This window comes from Eucalyptus grandis, chromosome 3 (genome assembly GCF_016545825.1).
Source record: "Eucalyptus grandis isolate ANBG69807.140 chromosome 3, ASM1654582v1, whole genome shotgun sequence".
NCBI classification, from domain to species: domain Eukaryota; kingdom Viridiplantae; phylum Streptophyta; class Magnoliopsida; order Myrtales; family Myrtaceae; genus Eucalyptus; species Eucalyptus grandis.
In genome coordinates, this window is record NC_052614.1 from 31682214 (window position 1) to 31701720 (window position 19507).

Sequence of the window (19507 nt, forward strand, 5' to 3'; positions counted from 1 at the left end):
TTTCTCCTTAGCCATCATATAAATCTGCCAAGAGTCACTCATTGTCCAAGCCCTCTAGCTCCAACAACACACATTATAATTGCTCTCCATGTGTTTAGTGCATAGTTCAGCTCATTAATTCCTCCTCGACCATCCTATAAACCTATCAAGAGTCACTCCTTGTCCAGGTCCTCTGGCTCCAGCAACCACTACCCGCCCTCGCACACACATTACAATTGTTCTTCCTGTGTTTAGTGCATAGTTCAATTCATTCATTCCTCCTTGGCCATCCTATAAACCTACCAAGAGCCGCTCCTTGTCAAGGCCCTCTGGCTCCAGCAACCACTATCCACCATCGTCGGACCAAGCCATTACAAAGCGGGACCCGATGCTGACCCCCTAACTACTCTTACTTTTTTTACTCATAAAGAAAATTTGACATAAACAATCTTATACACCATTGATAAAAATTGGATACTTATAATCCTCAAGCTAGGGATTGATAAGGTCATTTGTATACAATTTTTCTTTACACGGATCATCTATGGTTCTGTTTTTTTTTTGGTTCATTTAGCGAAGTTAAATTTGAGTCGATGCAATAACGAGACTACGAGATTATGACTGCACATTTATCATGTGTAGCACCATCCTTGCCTATAGCCACGTTGGTGCGCTCCAGCCACACAATCTTGGCCTCGCACTAATGCTATGTTGGGAAGGCCAAAAATCAAAATTGTTTCTCCCCATTTTCTACTGGCAAAATGTTAAAAATCTCTCCTATGTTCCGCACCCACTTTCGCTCCCCTCTTTTTGTTCTTTTCCCCAATAGAGCAGAGGATGGCGTAGAAAATAAAATCATTCTACCCCTTTTCCATCACTGATATTTAAAAAAAAAAAAAAAAAAAAAGCACCCGAGTCGAGAAGAATGTAATACTCTAAATCTCACATTGGAACTAGAAAAATTTTGCACAATTCATAAGTCAGATCCACCCATCCCAAATAGTCATGTCTTGAATGATCGATCTTACATGTTCTTTTTGAAGGTTTGATCCATGTGGAATCAGAGTTAGATCCATTCTAAGAATAAATCAGGCACTACAATGGCATAGGAGGAGGAATGAATTGCATCACGCATCATATATGGCATGCTCAATTCCCACATCGTATGGTAGAAAACTTGTGAAGTCAATTTGAAAGTTTCAATCATCACCCTAATTGATTATGTTGAATACTTTTTTAAAAGGTTTGATCCGTATAGATCGAGTCAGGTCATAACAGAAAATACACTCGTGTCATAGAGTATGGAATCCCATATAATCTCATGCGCAAGTATACTTGATATGAGATCCAAAACTTCTTCATCTACTAATACTACAAATTTACTTCTATTGGCATTCCACTTATTGCTTGTATTTGATCTATTTCTTAATAAAATATATGTCTCTAGAAGAATTACTTAAAGGTTAACTTTAGAGGCAATTTTTTAAAAATTTATGAATTTATTTACTTTTTCTCTTTGCGAGTTATACAAGGCATAGGACATAGGCCCCATATCATTGTGTGGTGATGAGGAAAATTGGCCCGCGTGTGACACGAGGTGAAAAGAGGCCCAAAAGCATTGACGCGATGCCTCTAACTTTTAGAAAAAGTATAGAGGTGATCAACCATTTGAAGGTTTCTCATTACTTTTAGAAAAAAAAACAAAAATGTTTTTATTTTTTCCTGGAAAAGAAAAAAAAAAATGGTGATGAAATCCAATGAATATTCGAGTCGTGAATGAAACATTCTCCGTGTGATGCAATTTGTGAAATGCACTAATGTTAACTTTTCATCGCACGAAACATGCTAAAAATTGAGCCAACTTGTCTAATCAAGCTTTCATCATATTCTATTTAAAGTCAGAAAATCACACATGGGGACTCTGCATTGAATGTGCGAGATCACAGCGAATACAGCATGGCACGAGTGTTGTCTCGTGGATCCTCGCACCGGTAGGCTCGGGTCGACATCAAGCCACTTGGCCGAAAAAACAATGGAAATCTCATGCCATGTCTGAGGGATTAGAACATGGTGGTTCCTTGCTTCAATCCGTCGTGCCGGCCATCAATCCGGTGGAAATTGTGTTGCCCTCCATGATCATCTTGACCGAAAGAGCAATTTCATTGCGCGACGGAACTCCTCCAACATCTCCATTATGGGGGCACGAATTGGTGTCCCCAGCCGCCCCTTGATTACAAGTTTCTTTTCAACTCAATTTCAGTGGAAACTATTGGCTGTACCACAATTTATTAGAGATAAATACACTAAACCTTATCAAATGATAATTGAATTCTAAAATTTGCCAAATATGCAATAAGGTCCTAAAACTTATCGAATTTGTGCAATCGAGTCATCTCTTTAGCTCCATCCAACGAGACTGGCAAAAAAAAAAAATATAAATTATTTTCCCTATACTATATGGCAATGATGTGGCTAAAATAATGTTGGCCACAGTGGCAACCCTTGTCAATTCAAGTGAGGGCCTATCCCATGGTCAAAGAGGGCCGTCGTCTATTAGCCGGGGCTCGGTGACACACACCGGCCATCCCTTCTCCCCCTCCCCACCTCCTCTCCCTGGCCCTTCCCTATGATAGGGCAACTAGTCTCGCACCCTCTTTCTTTATTTAGTATTTAAATTTAGCTTATTTTTTATTTTAATTTAAATAATGTTTGTATTAAAAATCAGGATCAAAACAACGTTCGGCCATAGCAAAATTGAGCACCTCGAAATTCCTAACTGACCAGTCTACTAAATCTATGGTTCAACGCATCTATCGCATCTATCATTGTCTTTGTTCAGTAAGAATCCACGTTTAGGGTCGAGCGTCGAAACTTATAAGCGGGCCCAGTTGTCTATCGCATCAAATGAAACCAAATCGAGCTCAAATACACCGGGGGAAACAGTATCGGCTCAGCTCCGTCGAAAGTGCCAGAACCGGAGCCGACTCCATTTCAGTTGGGTTCTTTTCATGGATAAGAAGTCGGTTTTTGAGAAGCAGATCGTGCCGACTCAAATGGCAACAATGGCAAGTGAGGATGGTCTTGCGAGGATTGAACACTTCTTAAGAGGAAAAAATGATCTTTTTTTCGCTAAGGGGTCATGAATTGTTGACGTCAAATCAACTCGATTTGGAAATTGCTTCATCTGGAATGTCAAAACGTCATTGTCCCCGAAGGAAGAGCACCGACGCTTTTTCATCCTATCGCTTCGGACACAAACCAAACGAATGCTTGGAGACGGCTCTCACATCAAGCACCACCCCCCCACAATCGAGGGCTATGCAGCTTCAGATTTCACGTTTCCATATAGCCGCCCTAGAGGCAAAACGCAACATCTTGTCATATGCAATTCCCTCCTAAATAGATCATTGTCGAAATGGATGAATCGCGAGATCTAGATTCAGCCAAAAGCAAACCATCTCAGGCAAAGTGAAGAAATGGGCGACAGCCCAACCTCGATGAATGGACGGGAAAGATTAGATTAAAAAAAAAAAGTGTAACGATTTACAGAGTTTCGGAATTATCCTCTAGCTGAGATGTTTCTACTTAATCCCTCCTAAATAGATCATTGCACTTGGGACTAGTCCACGAGAGAACAAGTGGATACTGCCAAATCAAGATGGCAAAAATAGAAACCAATATGAATTGATCTGAAAAGGGTGCTAAAATGGCCAAAACCGTAATATAAATGACACGACCACCAAAAAATTACTGGGTGTAACTCTCGGATTCCTATTTCGTGTACAATTGCATCTCCTGAGGCCAATTAACACTAATTATCATAATGATCGTAACTCTTAGGAAAATGCCGAATACTAAGGTCCAACATATTATGAAAACTTTGTACAGCTATCATTCAATCTCTTAACACACACAGCAGATGCTTCCTCAGGACATTTGTTCAAAGACTGCATCAGAGTACAGCTAATTACAAGATAAACTCCATGAGTTCCTTCAATAAGCAAACTGCTCATCGGGAACGATTATCTTAGTAGTAGAAGCCATGGTTCAGTGACGATTACCAATCACGATGACTGTAATAGATAAATCTATGAAAAAATCATCCTTTAAATCTCAAAACCACACTTTCAATCCGTGCAAGCTCAAAAGTCAGTCATGAGGACAAGTGCATTTCCAATATGACGGCTTCAATCCTGTCACTTTACTTATGGCAATCTTTTGAACTGGTAAGCATGACAGTCCCTAGGATGAGTAATAATTACTTAACCAAATATGACAGCAAAACAAGAAAAAAAGAAAGGGATGGCAGGCCAGAGATTAATTAAGCAAATATAGAGGTGATCATTCCAACTTCACGTAAGTTCAAGGTCAAGCCATTCAGGAAAGATTACACTGAAAAAAAAATGCAAACCAACAATGACAAAAATCCCTCAAGGCAAACTCTCAAAGTATGCTTTCACCACCAAGGAGAAAGAAGTCGGTTCAATCTTCCTAGGATGAATATACAGCGACTCAACACAATGTGAGGCCCATATCAATGGTTATGCTTTGAGGGAACCCAAAACAAATAGTCCATCTAAACTTGATGCGGCAGAGCTTGTTAAGCTAACTTGCCTAAAGAGAACGTAGCGAGACATAGCAGCTCTCAGCAGCATAGGCATCAAATGTATGCTTTGTACAAAGACGATGCCGAAGAAATTGAAATGACTATCATGTAGATGAATCTCAATCAATTAGGAAGCCACTCGACGAAGCGGAGATCTTAGAATATGGCGACACAGATAGCAGCTCTCAGCAGCATAGGCATCAAATGTATGCTTTGTACGAAGACGATGCCGAAGAAATTGAAATGACTATCATGTAGACGAGTCTCAATCAATTAGGGAGCCACTCGACGAAGCGGAGATCATTCTGTAGTTGGGCCCACGGGTCTCGTGTTGATGACAAAGCAGCGAGTGTTCAATTTTGGAAGAAAATCACAATTTAGTTAAAGAAACATTATGAAATTAGAATCAAAGACAGCCGTGTTGTAACCAAAAACAAAAACTATCTAGAAAAGATCATACTCCAATTCTGACAGCTATGGAAAACATTTAATTGCTTTCTTTTCAATATGAAGTGAAACCCCATTACCTGAAAAATGAAACCACTATTCCATGCTTTGGTAAAACAAATATAATTACCTGATAGAAGTGTTTGATGCAGCTCCTCAAACCTTCTAGTTAACTATATTATGTGCCAATAGAATTTGAGAAGCACGAATCAATCTGGAGAAAGACAAAAGGGAAGCATCTATAGACGAAGCCGACTGGGACCCACAATCATTCAAAATTGAAGATCCCATGACGAGGCAGCGAAGAATCGAGTCCCGCTGAAGTGCAGAAGCACAAAGCGCGGCGTAGATCGAAATCCCGTGGACGTGCAGGAGCATAAAACCAATGAAGCAAACCTAGAAGATACCTCGACACAAAGGAAAAGGTACGGAGATTTAGCAATACCCAGAGAAGCTAACTATGAAGAACTATCTACCAGCAGATATCTTAAGATCCTTTACCTGTAACATAACCATAATAATTCTGACAAAGTAAAAGACAGGAAAACATACTCAGTAATGAGAACTTATCCAAATCGAAGAGGTGGGGCTGAGGGCGAGGCCCGACTAAAACAAAGTTGTACCAAGTCCAAACTACTAAACACACTTAATCCAGATACGATCCAGACAAAACCACATTTTTTAGCTCTGCACCATTCAGCTCCTGCTTCGGCGACGATCACGACCATTGCTGTTGATGTTTCAACATAGATAAAATTAGAATCCATCAAAAAGTCTAGTCATTAATAATTCACATCCGAACTTTATCAAGACTAGAACTTTAGTTGTCCATACAAAAAAAATCTGAGATGAATACTGCATCTTACCTACCGATCAAATCAACAGGAACAAACAGGTAGCATATGTGGCACTATGTATGTGGCTAAGCTCAAACTAGAGACATGGGGTGAGAGCAGACGTGAAAGTCACAGCACTAAAACAGAACAAATTACACAAAAATTTGAGGACTCTGACTGACAACAAAATGCCGTGGACGGCTACAAAAGAAGACATCAACAACACATCACTGAAAAAAACATCATTCATATTAATATATATATGCACATTCAATAAAACATGCTCACTGCACACGTGTGCATGAAAGGGAAATAAAGGAAAAGAGCATGAGACCTCACCCATTAGCATATGGCACTTCGTCACGGGCGCGGAATGGGGGCGACCTGCTATAGCTGCGACCACGAGGAGAGAGACTGCGACGTCTTGGAGATCGACCACGTGGGCTGTAGCTCCTATTAAAAAGCATAGCAAAGCATTGAAACACCCAAAGTCAACTTTTTACAAAAAAAATGGTCAACTCTACATCTGTCGTTTCATCATATGAAACACAGAAATTTTAAAAAGTAACACCACACAAATTTGCATTAATGATCATGATCAAACTTTCATATAAAAACATATTGCTAGAACCGAAAAATAGCTCTTAGATAACTCCAATATATTTTACAGTAAACAGACCTTCGACCATAGCTTGGGCTCCTGCGGTATCTTGGACTGCGACTGCGGCTGCGGCTGCGGCTGCGGCTGCGACTTCGACGTCGTCGTGAACCCACACGCAGGCGGCACTCCCGAGCAAAGTGTCCAGGCTCACCACATTCATAGCACTTCAAATCAGAACCACCAGATCGACCACCACGACCACCACGTCCACCACTAGAGTTATGAGAGAGCTCAACTCTCCAGCCATTTTTACCTATTTGATCAAATGAAAAGCATTTTGCCATTCAGAATCATCAAATGCTACCTCTCTCAATCCATCCTCAGAAAACCTAACAGCTTTCCAACTAATCAATCCATCCAGCTTCCAAATGATGCAGAAAGAAGTGGTAAGGAGACCGCATATAAAGAAAAAAATTATAGCATATGTTAAAGGGAAAAAATGGCAAGCAGAAAGATCTTCAAGGTTATCATGAATAAATTCCTTCTTACCAAATTAAACAACACAACCAACAATACCAACAAGAGCAGATTCAGAAATCACACAAGAGAACTAGATATCAAATCTAAGAGGCATCCTCTGATATTCAAGTATAAATCACTTGAGAACATACACAAACAGCTTATTTGTTAATAATGCCATTAATTACACCAGGAAAAAAAAAACAACATTATCCACATTGGCAGCAAAAATCATTTGTGATAAACAATGGCTGCTTTAGCAATCTCTGATTTGGACTGGATGTTCCAATATACAGAGCTTTAGACATACCATCTAGCTCACGGATCGCATCTTGTGCATCCCTATGGTCATCAAAATCAATAAAAGCATATCCCGGTGGTCTTCGGGCGACCCACACACTGCATATGTCATAGAAGAACCAAAATGAGAATCAGCACCAGCAGGAGAAACAAGCATAAACTGCAATTGGAAAAAAAGATAAGTTCATCAAGTAACAGTCTATCGTGTAAGATCTTTTTTTTTTTTAATTTTATTTAGAAGGGAAAAAGGTTTTTGCTTTAGTCCCCGCACCCTGCATCCCAAACCCCACCCCCCCCAACCCAAAAAGAAGAAGAAGAAGAAGAAGAAGAAAGGCCAATCTGAACAATCTTGTCAGTCCAATTCTCTGGAGGTAAGCCAGGTGATTCCGACTATAGAGGATTGTGTTTGTAAAAAGATTGTTCTGGTCTTTAAATTAGTGAGACAAAAACACATTGCAACTCTGAGATGCAATCCTATAAATCAAGTTGAAGCAAACCATACATCACAGTAAAAATTGCATCCCTTTACCGCCATGCACTACTGACAGAAAGGTTGAACACTACATGAGCTGCATCAGTACTTCTCAAGTAATTGGGGTAACAACAAGACAGAATACTATGTCTAAAAAATAACACATTGCATATAAGTGCAAAAGCACAAGGAGATGATTGAACTTTTTTAAAGAAAAGGCCCAACCTTCTTATAATTCCAAATGTGCGAAACTCATCCTCAAGATCCCGTTCTGTAACACGAGAATCCAGGTTACCAACATATACCCGTGCCATTTTCCCTGCCAAACACAATCGGAGAACTCAGACAAACGAAAGCATAATGTCCAGGCGACAGAGAATGACGTCTGGACTGCCAAATTCTCGGTGAAACACAGAAACACAGGACGGCACATCCTCAGCGATCTCGCCGATGACAGCAAAACCAAATGAATCTAGCATAACAACACCCAAGTGCGTTTATAGGGATGCAGTAATTTCCACTTCAAAACTCTAAAAGGCTTCAAATGCCATTGAACGACAAAAAGAGCTCATCAGAGACAAAACCCAGTAAGGGGAAACTGCTACACCATCAGCACGACACGAACGACCGGCCGCGCACATCAAAGGAGGGAAAAAGCGACGAAGTCGAACCGCACTAACGGAAACAACCCAGAACAACAACACGCGAAACAAAGAATCCGGTCTCATAATCGAGATCCGGTTCCCCAAAAATGGGGAATTTCCGACAAGAAAACCACAATCACGCACGCACGCACGAACGAAACACAACCCCGCACGAGAAAAGACAGGGACGCGATCTCCCGAGGAAACAATCCGAGGGCTCATCAATCCGACACGACTGTATATCCGTACGCTTCGACAACTACCGGAGCTCGCGGGACGCACGATTACCGGCAGATCGCGTCGACGACGGCAGACCGATTACGCAACGCCGCGAGCCGCCGCGCCGCGACGGATGCTCTGGCCTGCGCAGCTACGTTCCGAAGGGCAGAGAGAGAGAGAGAGAGAGAGAGAGAGAGAGAGAGAGAGGGGGAGGGAGGAACCTGCCTGCGGAAGCGAGGGAGGTGACGGGGAAACCCTAGCGGACCGTACGCCAAACTCCAACTGGTTCGCCGTTTGAACGTTCGGGAATTCTGGGAAGGGGTCGCTCGGCCCTTTTAAAACGAGTCTTGTGGGAAATCCCACTCGAAGCCCAAAATTTGGTCCAGTATCGCAAATTTGCCCCCTGAATTTCAGTTTTATTCTCGGATGCCCCACTCTTAACAAGTAGGGTTTACATCATGTTTATGATAAATTTATTATTGGTTAGTTTTTGTTAAATTGAATCAATATAAAAGAAAATCTCAAATCAATACACATATCAAAATGGAGAATAAAATCTTAAATTGATACATTGGTTAACCGTTACATATCATTTAACTCGATAATTTGATAGTTAAATTTAATGGAAATTAATTGGCGGTGAATTTATCAATGGTGTATTAATTTTTGGAGGTTAAAAAATTAGTTTTCAATAAATTTATCATAAATGTATCAATTTTAGATTGCTTAGCTTTTAAATGGGTCTTGTGAAAAATTCCAATTGAGCCCAAATTGGTCCAATATCACAAACTACCCTCATGCTTGTGTTTTATTCTCAAATGGCCCCCTAATCTTAACGAGTAAGGTAAATACAATGTTTGTGATAAATTTATTATCAATTAGTTTCCGTTAAATTAAATTAATACTACAAAAAAATAAAATGTTATGTCTTTATAACAAATTGAGAGTAAAATTCCAAACTAATACACTTATAAATTGTCACGCATTATCCAGTTCAGTAATTTGACGGCAAAATTTAACGAAAACTAACGGATGATAAATTTATCATGGATATATAAGTTCTTGATGCTCACAAAATTAGTTTAAAATAAAATTATCACAAATACACTAATTTGGGATCGCTCCACCTTTTAAATGAGTCTTGTGAAAACTTATCAAGTATTGCATTAATTCCTCTCCCCCTCCCCCCAAACTTCAATAAGTGCATCTCACACTTAATTATCACAAATGCATCAGTTTGGAGTTGTCCTTTTAAATGAGTCTTGTGAAAATTTATCAAAGTATTGCATCAATTCCCCCCTCCCCCAAAACTTCAATCGCCGGTTATTATAAGTACATCTCACACATGTCAATTCTAAGGCTACTTTTTTTTTTTTAGAATTATATGTTACAAAGAAAATAAAGTGAAAAATAAACTCTACAGGGAGAGATAGAGGTTGCACAATGGTGACGATGCTCATTGAGAATCAGTAAAGGTTTGACATCCTTTGCCAACCTCCAGTGAATGCGTCAATGCCGTCATGACCACCTCATATTGCACACGCAATTCTCAATTCGAGTGATGGGGTAATATGCTCGGTGGAGCAACCCAACTCTTCGTCGGACCATCTATTTGTTCTTTTTGGTTATCGACGATTATTGTGGAAGATTAGCAACTTCCAACCATGATAATTTGCTCTTATAATCGCCTTCATGGCGACAATGTTGTGTTCGTCTGAGCCCATTAATAGAAATTGGACCTTGGCTAATGCCCAACAGTGCCGTCTCTGTCATTAACCAGCTTCACCCTCTCCCTATTAATGTGTATTTTATATGTATTATAGGGTACTTCTATAATTATGTTTCCATCAATACTCTTTCTATAAAATAATCACTCATATAAATACATATAAACACTTTGTCGTTATTTTCTCTCTGACTCTAAACATGTCACGCCATAACCATCAGGTACACAACAACCCTTATTCATTTAGGCCATTTGAATGTGACATCCCAAGAGGCATTGTCGACCCATTTGTGATATGATTTACTTATACACAAGCAGAAGCGAAAATACAATTACCCAACTATTCAATAGGGATAGCATAACATGCGCAAGTGCACATGTACATTCATAACAACATTTCACACAACTTTTTTCCATACAACTTAAGCAACACAAATTTCAGTATCACCCACTACGCCACTTCATAAATAACCCAAAAGCATGGCAACACACTTCCAAAGGGTTTCGAGAGTAAGCATAGTACTTCTAGTACTATAAGGATGACTTCAAAATGTAATGCACCCCCACTACCACCTAGTAGCCTATGGACTCCATGTACCAGGGCTCTAGCTTGACGATTATGTCGAGGTTGACCTCCAAATCGGACACTGCCCTATTGAACATATGCAAATCCATCGCGTCCCAACTAATGTTCCCGAGCCCTACACTCGGAGGTCTGTCAAAACCTCAAATGGGGCTGTACAAGTTATCTCCAACCCAAAAGTACCAGGCCAAGAAGTGGTAGGGCACTAAGCTCTAAAGCTCATCATCTACCTAGATTGTGGTCATGTAGCATTCTTAACGAGCATTGGTCCCCTCGATAGGATACTCAATCACCTCCTAACTCTACTCAATAGGGACCCCGAACCGGACGTGGCGATAGAGCTCAAACATGCTTAAAGCTTGAAAACATTTAAATAACAACAATGAGATAAAATTTGGTAAATAAGCTTCCTAATTTTCGCGTAGGGAGGTAATTCACCTCGGAGTCGACCTAAACATGTAAGTTATCTATCGATGATAAATCATTAGCAAAGCCTTTGCTTTGCCTTAATTATTAATAGGAATAATATCTCACATTCTAAAAGCCATCATCCCATAAGCACATAGACAGTTCTCATGATAATTACATACTTATGAGGTAGAAACAAAAACATGCAATGTCTTATAATCATACACGAATGCCATTAATATTCTAGACATAATCAAATATCATTCTCATTCACATTTCACACGTATATGTCCAAATTATTACGACCACTCAAGACCATGGTTAACTTGAAGGTTGGCGGTTTCCGGCATAACCAAGCATCGTCCCGTCCCATTAGGTATAGCATCATCCCGCATATGCATACACCTTAGGATAGCATTTCAGTTGATGAGCTTCATTCCAAAATCCATCCATGAACGGCATCTTGTTGATGCAAGGCATCCAAACTTAATCGAACATTGTTCCACATAATCATACACATTGAAATGGTTGCATCACCCCGCATAATCATACACATTAAGGTATTTAAGGGAGCGTTTGGTAACACTCCCCAGAACACATGTTTCTGTTTTTTTTCTCTGGAATAAAAATAGAACAAAAAATGGGTTTGGTAAATTTTTTGTTCCCTGAAACAGATTTGGAATAAAAACAAAAAAACAAAAACAAAATCATTTATTTATTCTCATAAACAAAAATAAAAACAAGAACAATTCTCACCCCTTTTTACTTCTTGCATCAAAGACGCATCTCTCTCTCTCTCTCTCTATCTGTGTCTCGTGAAGTTTCTATCTCTTCCTCCTCCTTCTTGCATCAATTGATCAACGGTCACTGGAGATGACGGAGTTACCAACACCTTTCCTCCTTTTCTGTTGTCGCAACTAGTCCCAAGAAACGATAGGTGTCTCTCTCTTTTGTGATTCCTAGGTTTATTTTTCATTGCTCCCCTCTGCTTTTTGATTGGGTTTGATTTTTCATCGATTGAGCGAAGCTATTAGTCATAAACCATTTGTGTTTTGTCCGTTCCTTCGATTTCTTCCCATTGTAGTTCGTTTCATGTCAATTTGGAGGTGCTCTCGCTTCTTCCCCTACATCCTTCACTTCTGCCTTCACCTTCTCTCAATCCTCAAGTTCCCCCGACGCTCGCTTCTTCGAGGAAGCTCCTCGTTTTCAGGCTCCCGAACGATATCCTGAAAGCATCTACTGAAGGTTTGTTTTCTTTATCCTAGAATGGGTCTTTACAATAGGGATCTCTAAAACCCTTTTTTTTTGCTTGTATGTTTCTTTTCTACTCCAGTAACTCTCTCGCGCGTTTACTAAAGGTCCATTTTCTTTATCTTAGAATGTGTCTTTGCACACGAGGTTAGAATCAGTCGACTTACAAAGCATGGGATCTCTAAAACCTTTTTTTTTTGGCTTGTCTATTCATTTTCTTCCTTAGTAACTCTCTCATGCGTCGGCCATGTTCTTTGAATTTTTACCTGATTGGGGTGGAATTAGATTTTTTTTATTCTCCTCAAGTGATTTGCATTCTTTTTTTTTTTTTGGTAAGAAGTCTCCTAGAGATATAGTTATTGGATTGTAAAATGATTTTTTTCTAAGTAAGATGCATCGAACTACCTCTTACCTTCATTCAAATTAGTTTCAACTTGGTGAAATTAGTTTTATTATTTGCTAGAAACATTTCCTCTATAGCCTGATATATGAAAATAATCTAGATTGAAGTGGCAAAAGTGGTTGAAACGTAAGCTAGCCTGGAGAGATAGCTGGAATTAATTGAAACTCATCAAGGTAGAGGATGGCCTAGAATAACAAGATAATTTATCCAATCATAGGCATTTTTTATTGAGGAATGTCATTGAGAGATTATTTGGAGCATTAAAGAATTGTTTTTTTTTTTTTCATTTCATTTTGAGATATATGCCTATATTTCCAATCATTTACAATTCAGAAGTAAGCACTTATTGTAATTGCATGTTGTGCTTTTCATAACTACATTCGTGACTAAGATAAGATGTACAAAACTTATCTCTATAAGGAGATCCAAAGTGCCCGTTTGGACCTAGATAAGTAGAGGTTACAAATGATACATCGCATGAGGAGGTTGTTGAAAAAACACACTTAGGAAACAAATTGTAAATAAAATGGCAAGCCATCTCAATATGCCTAAGATTACATGACTTTGTTTTCCATCTTTTGAAATATTATTTATGAGTGTTTGGCAACATTTCCATTAATCGTATTAAGGTAGTCTAATTCTATATCATTATATATTCCGGTTCTATTTCTTAGGCCATGCCACCCTCTAATAATTAGCCAATGAAAAAAGCACGAGTCTATGAACTCAATTCTATATTTCTATTTCAAAAACTCCATATAATTAACTATAACTAACATTTTATAAATTAAATGAAAAAATTGGGAATGAAAATTTTTTGGGAATAGAAATTTTTCTGGTTGTACCAAACGCATTTTTGTTCGTTTTTGTTCTGAAAACAAAAATTGTATAGTTATCAAATACATTATTTTGCTTTCTCAAGAACAGAAATAGAAAAAAAAAATGTTTTTGAATAAAAACTGTTTTCGAAAATATAAAGGTTACCATTCTTTCTCATCAGTCGATGTATGAGTGTGTAATGCTCATACAATATGTGATATCGTTATTGTATTTCATGTCAAATAACATCATAACATCACTCAAACACTTCAACATGTTATATATCCACATATCTTTACATACATATTAATTGGCTACAATCATTGAATGCCATAAATATTTACCATTTTCCATTCTAAGAGTTACATGAGCATACACCATGTCTAAATTTAGCATACAACAATGCATCAATCTACTAGAACTCATAGCATAGAGAACACTTATTAAAGGTAAAATAAGTCATTGCATTAAGTATAACTATTACGATAACCTATCAAGTGTCAATAATTCCTATCTGATAACTTATCTCATATCAATATGTCATATCATAATAATTTATCGAATAATATAATAGCTTATCGCGATAACCTATCGAGAACTGAGATAACCTATCGAGAATCGTCATAATCTATCACAATAACTTATTGAAAACCTACAATAACCTATCACTTAAACTTACTTATTACATAACCAAATTATCACTTAACCTTAATCTAATACTAATCCTAGTCCTAAATGCAATCACAACCCTAAACAAGGGTTAGAAACCCACTCACTCCCGATTCTAAGCTCGGTAAGTGATGGCAAAGGAGTGGCAAGGGCTAAACGATAGCGACAATGCTCGGCGGTGGCTAGCTGCCCCTCAAATAGCTCACGGCGGGATGGTGAATGGTCTCCAAGCTTGTGGCAATCCAAATAAAGAGAAAAAGAGAAAGATAGAGGCAATGATGAGAGGCCAAGCAGTCACCACTTCATAGCCAAGACTTGGTACAACGACGAGAACGACGGTGCGAAAACAATGGCCTCAATGATGGACGGTGGACGATGGGCGATGGAGTGAGACCTAAGGAGAAAATGAGAGCGGATAGACTTGCAAAGAGGGAGGAAAGAGAGGTGAAGGGTTCCGGCTAGTTCAAGGAAGGAGAGGGAATGAGAGCAAAGTGAGAGAAGAGAGAGAATGAGAGGTTTGGTGTGTGATTCAAGAGGGGAAGAAGAAGGGGAGAGAGAGAGAGAATGAGAAATCTTTGTCATTAATAGAATGTACCTCCAATCACCCAAAATCCTCTCAGCTTAGCATTTACTTGGAGAAGGCTTCATGAAGACAACAAATCCAAGGCCATTAATGCCTTAGGTACACACATAGAGAAATGGGGCAAGACTAGGTCAAAGTGTGACCTCACCTTCTCTCCTCAACCCATGTGGCCGCCTCCTCCCTAGTGCAATCCACTCTTGCCCTTATGTCCAAAGTTTAAAGAAAGGTTAAAAGAATCAATACACTAAGATATGATACTATTCAAGCACATGGAACATTTAATGTAGAATCTTGCGAAAAGGACCAAAATGGGCCTAAAGGGTCGATGGGTTCCTTGGGTTGCCCTTCCTTGAGCATGACGCCCAATGGCTGCCCATCCTTGGGCATGGGGCCCATTGGGCCCACGTGGGTCCAATTTCGCAGCTCGTTTCCATTTTTCCGAATTTTTGCGATCTAATGATGAAAATTTGATTTTTCGCCCCAAAATGGCCTTCTTAGTGTTTTCGTAGCCTATAGATCCTCATGTAATCCCACTTCGAAGATTAGCCACCGTTGTAATCCCATTCCAAAAATTGGGGTCAAATTGAGGATGTCACAAAATGTTAACAAGGTATTAGAACAGAAAAACACATTAAATTCTTCAACATCTCTATTTTAAATCAATACTTCCTTTACTCTAATTACTACCTCAACAATGTCTAATACATCTCTAAATTTTTCTTCATCTTTATCATCTTTTTACTCATCACCCCAATTTCCCATTGCCTCTCTATAATATTGCACCCAATTTCACCTCTTCTTCTCTCTTCTATGTTGCTCCAATCTTTGCTGCTACTTCTCCAATTATGGTTATGCAAGCATCCTCACTATCTCTAGTTCTTGGTCATCCAAATAACCAAGGTCTTGTTTGCAATTCTACTTCTAAGTTGTTATCATGGGAATCATGTCTTGTAGGAAAATTTCATCAATTGCCTTTTGAGACATTTAGTTAACATGCATCTTTTTCTTTAGTTGTAATTCATTCTGATGTATGGACAAGTCCAATTTTATTTAATTATGGTTTCAAATATTTTGTGTTATTCGTTGATGATTATTCTCAGATCACTTAAGTTTTCCATAAAAATAAATAAATTTGAAATGCCTACACACTTTCATCGCTTTGATTGTTTTATTGAAAATCTATGCAATACAAATTGATGGGGAAGGTGAATATACCAATAATGCATCCCAATCATACTTATGTGAAAATGGTATTATTGACCATTTTTTTCTTGTTTAGACATCCGATCTCAAAATGGTCTATGAGAAAGCAAAATTAGACAAAAAGTCGACATGTCTTGAACCTTATTAATCCATACTCATATGCATCCTTCATATTGGGTCGATGCTCTTCTAATTATTGTTTACACTATTAATCGATTTTCTACTCTAGTCATATCTAATATTTCTCATTCACTGTTTATTTGGGTTCATATTTGATTGCTCATTCTTTCACGTTTTTAGGTATGTTTGTTATCATTTTCTTTGTCTCGTGTCTCTCATAAGCTAGCACCTCATTTGGTGTCATGTATTTCTAGGGCATGTGTCAAATCACAAAGGCTATTGTTGCCTTGATCGGTTAAATGGTCGTGTTTTTATTAGTTGTCATATTCAGTTTGATGAGGAGAATTTTCCCTTTTCATCAAAAGCTTCAAATCTTAGTCCTACAACCTATTGTTTTATATCACCTCCACTTTTTATTTACTCTAATCAATCTATTCTTCCTTCTACCTCCTTTGGCCCTCAAGCCCTCATCCGCCTCTTCCTTCTTCTCTTGCCCAACCTCTAATTTGTCTCTCTCCTCCTCTCATCTTATACAACCTACTTCCAATTCTTTTTCACCTCCACCTCCTCTCCCTTTGAACTCAGTCACTATGTCCCCACCTCACTCCTCTCTATCCTGCTTCACTTCTATTTCTTCTCTTCCAACTCATCTTATATAAAATCATGCCAAATTTGAAATTTCTAAACCTAGGAAAATTTTGCTCTTCGGAATCCATTTGTGCAGCTCTCAAGCCGGTATGGATCCGAGATCTTCAAGAAGGGGCCATAATGGTAAACCTCCTGAATTTAAACGAGACAGTGAAAGTACACAAATTCAATAGTGGTCCTTTAGTGAAATCATCTGTTATAATGGAAACGAGGCAACGATACTCTACTGTTTACAAGTATTAAGTCTTTGCCAACATTTCACCAGAAGATAAAAAGCAATTGAAGGATTATCACCGAACTTTACATTGGAAAAAAAAAAGGCCACAAGAGCCAAAAAATTAGCTTGTAAATAACTCCAATATAGGTATATTTAATAGTTAAACAGACCTTCGACCATTGCTTGGGCTCCTGTGGGATCTCGGCTTGTGACTTTGACGTCTTTGTGAACCCATGGGCCATGCATAGGAGGCACTCCCGCGCAAAGTGTCCATGCTCGCCACATTCATAACACTTCAAATCAGAACCGCCAGATCGACCACCACTAGAGTTATGAGAGAGCTCAGCTCTCCACCCATGTTTACCTATTTGATCAGGTGAAATGCATTTTGCCATTCAGAATCATCAAATGCTACCTCTATCCTTCCACAGAAAACAAACCAGATTTCCAACTAAACTAGGACCATCCAGCTTCCAAATGATGCAAGAGGAGACAGTAAAGAAATAACTGTAACAAATGTTGAGGAAAAAAGAATAGCAAGAAGGATGCTCTTCAAGGTTATCATAAATAAATTCCTCATCATCAAACAACAAAACCAACTCAACCCGCGAGAGCATATTAAAAATTTATTCAAGAGAACTAACTGTCAAATCTAAAGTACATCATCCACTATTAAAAAATAATGCACGTGAGAACATACGCAAATTGCTTCTCTGCAAATAATGCCATTCGTTGCAAGAGGAGAATAAAACAACATTATCGACATCGACCAGAAAAATCATTCACGATAATCAAAGGCTGCTTTAGAGACCTGTGATTCGGAATGGATGTCCCAAAGTACAGAACTTTAGGCTTACCATTTAGCTCGCAAATTGCATCTTGTGCATCCCTATGGTCATCAAAATCAATAAAAGCATATCCCGATGGTCTTCGTGCAGCCCACAAACTGCATATATGTAATAGAACTAACTAAATCAAGTATCAGGACCAGCAGGAGAAACAAGCATAAACTGCAGTTGGAATAAAGATGAGAAGTTCATTAAGTAAGAGTCTAGTGCGTAAGATCTTTTTTTCTTAATTTTAAAAGGAAAGAGAACATTCCTGTCATTCTAAATTGTTAGGAGTTAAGCCAGGTGATTCCAAGAATAGAGGATTGTGTCTAAGAATCTTCCGGTATTTGGATTGATGAGTCAAAGACACACTGCAATTGTGGGATGCAATCTTACAAATCAAGTTGAAGCATCCCATGGATCACACAGAAAATTTCATTTTTTAACTTCCACGCACTTCTGAACAAAGGGGGTGAGCACTAGATGAGCTAGATGAGTACTTTTCGTGTATTCCACTGTACACATATTGTCCGTGTCACGGTTTTGTTCTTCTCAGGGCAGCCCATACTACCCAAAAAAAAAAAATGCATATATATAATTAGATGGCCCATTGCCTTATAAGTTAGCCCATGATTCCCTCCCTAGGCGATGTGGGACAAGAGAGGACTCCTTTCTTGTGCACGTCCGGGGACCGAGGCGCGACGCACCGCTATCCCTCCTCTTTTCTCTCATTGGCGGCCGCATGTTTTTGTTTATTTATCATATCTTATATTTAGTGTCCATTTAAAATAGGATAAAATCGAATATAAAGAAATATAAATCAAATAAAATTAGGTAGAATAAAAGTGGATATAATTTCTAACATCTATATTAAGAAAGTTATTTTTTCTCGTATAATAAAATTATTAAATTAACAAAATTGAGAAAATTCAAATTATTTGACAAAAATTACCAAAATTAAAAATATATTCCAATATATAAATAATATAGTGAATTCAAATATAAAAATTCAAAATAAAAAATTAGTTATTTTAATTTATTTATATTTATATTTATATATTCGAATTTAATTCTATTTTAAAATATAAATTGAATATATTTATTACATATTGTAGGTATTTTATTATTTTTGGTATATTAGTATAGTTTACTATTTAATACAATTTTATTAGAGAGTGATGGAAAGGCAAGAAAGAAATAACAAAGAAATCAATTACAAAAAAAGAGAGAGAGAGAGAAAAGAGGAAAAAAAAAAAAAGTAGGTAAAAGTGTTGCGAAAAACTTTTACCATCATTGTTTATAAATTTTTTTGTTTATTTATATTAATATGCCATTTATACTAAGTAATGTATATTATGTAATGTGAATATATCCGACTATAGATATGATATAACAAAATTCCTAGATTTCATATCCTATTTTAT

At 38.1% G+C, this 19507-nt stretch overlaps 1 protein-coding gene across 2 annotated transcripts; it reads right to left on the reverse strand.

Moving 5' to 3' along the window:
• Window positions 1-4296: 4296 nt before the first annotated feature.
• Window positions 4297-8930, reverse strand: LOC120292159 (serine/arginine-rich splicing factor RSZ22-like). Of its 2 annotated transcripts, XR_005549881.1 has the most exons (7): window positions 8849-8930; window positions 7986-8079; window positions 7299-7387; window positions 6548-6782; window positions 6208-6321; window positions 5585-5762; window positions 4297-5428 (listed from the first exon to the last, which is right to left on the reverse strand). XR_005549881.1 is itself a non-coding variant. In XM_039310204.1 (6 exons), the coding sequence occupies exons 2-6, from the start codon at window positions 8072-8074 to the stop codon at window positions 5729-5731; spliced, it is 561 nt and encodes a 186-aa protein (XP_039166138.1). In that variant the 5' UTR covers window positions 8075-8079; window positions 8849-8930; the 3' UTR covers window positions 5488-5728. The 2 variants fall into 2 exon arrangements, 1 of the variants encoding a protein (XP_039166138.1); XM_039310204.1 differs by lacking the exon at window positions 4297-5428 and having other exon boundaries at window positions 5488-5762.
• Between the last annotated feature and the right edge of the window lie 10577 nt (window positions 8931-19507).

Bases quoted from the DNA above. Each gene is read 5' to 3' on its own strand.
- LOC120292159 (XM_039310204.1), bottom strand. From the start codon at position 8,074: ATGGCACGGGTATATGTTGGTAACCTGGATTCTCGTGTTACAGAACGG. The intron at 7,388-7,985 runs GTTGGGCCTTTT...TGACATATGCAG, and splicing joins ACATTTGGAATTATAAGAAG to TGTGTGGGTCGCCCGAAGAC. The intron at 6,322-6,547 runs GTCTGTTTACTG...GCTTTTTAATAG, and splicing joins AGCCCAAGCTATGGTCGAAG to GAGCTACAGCCCACGTGGTC.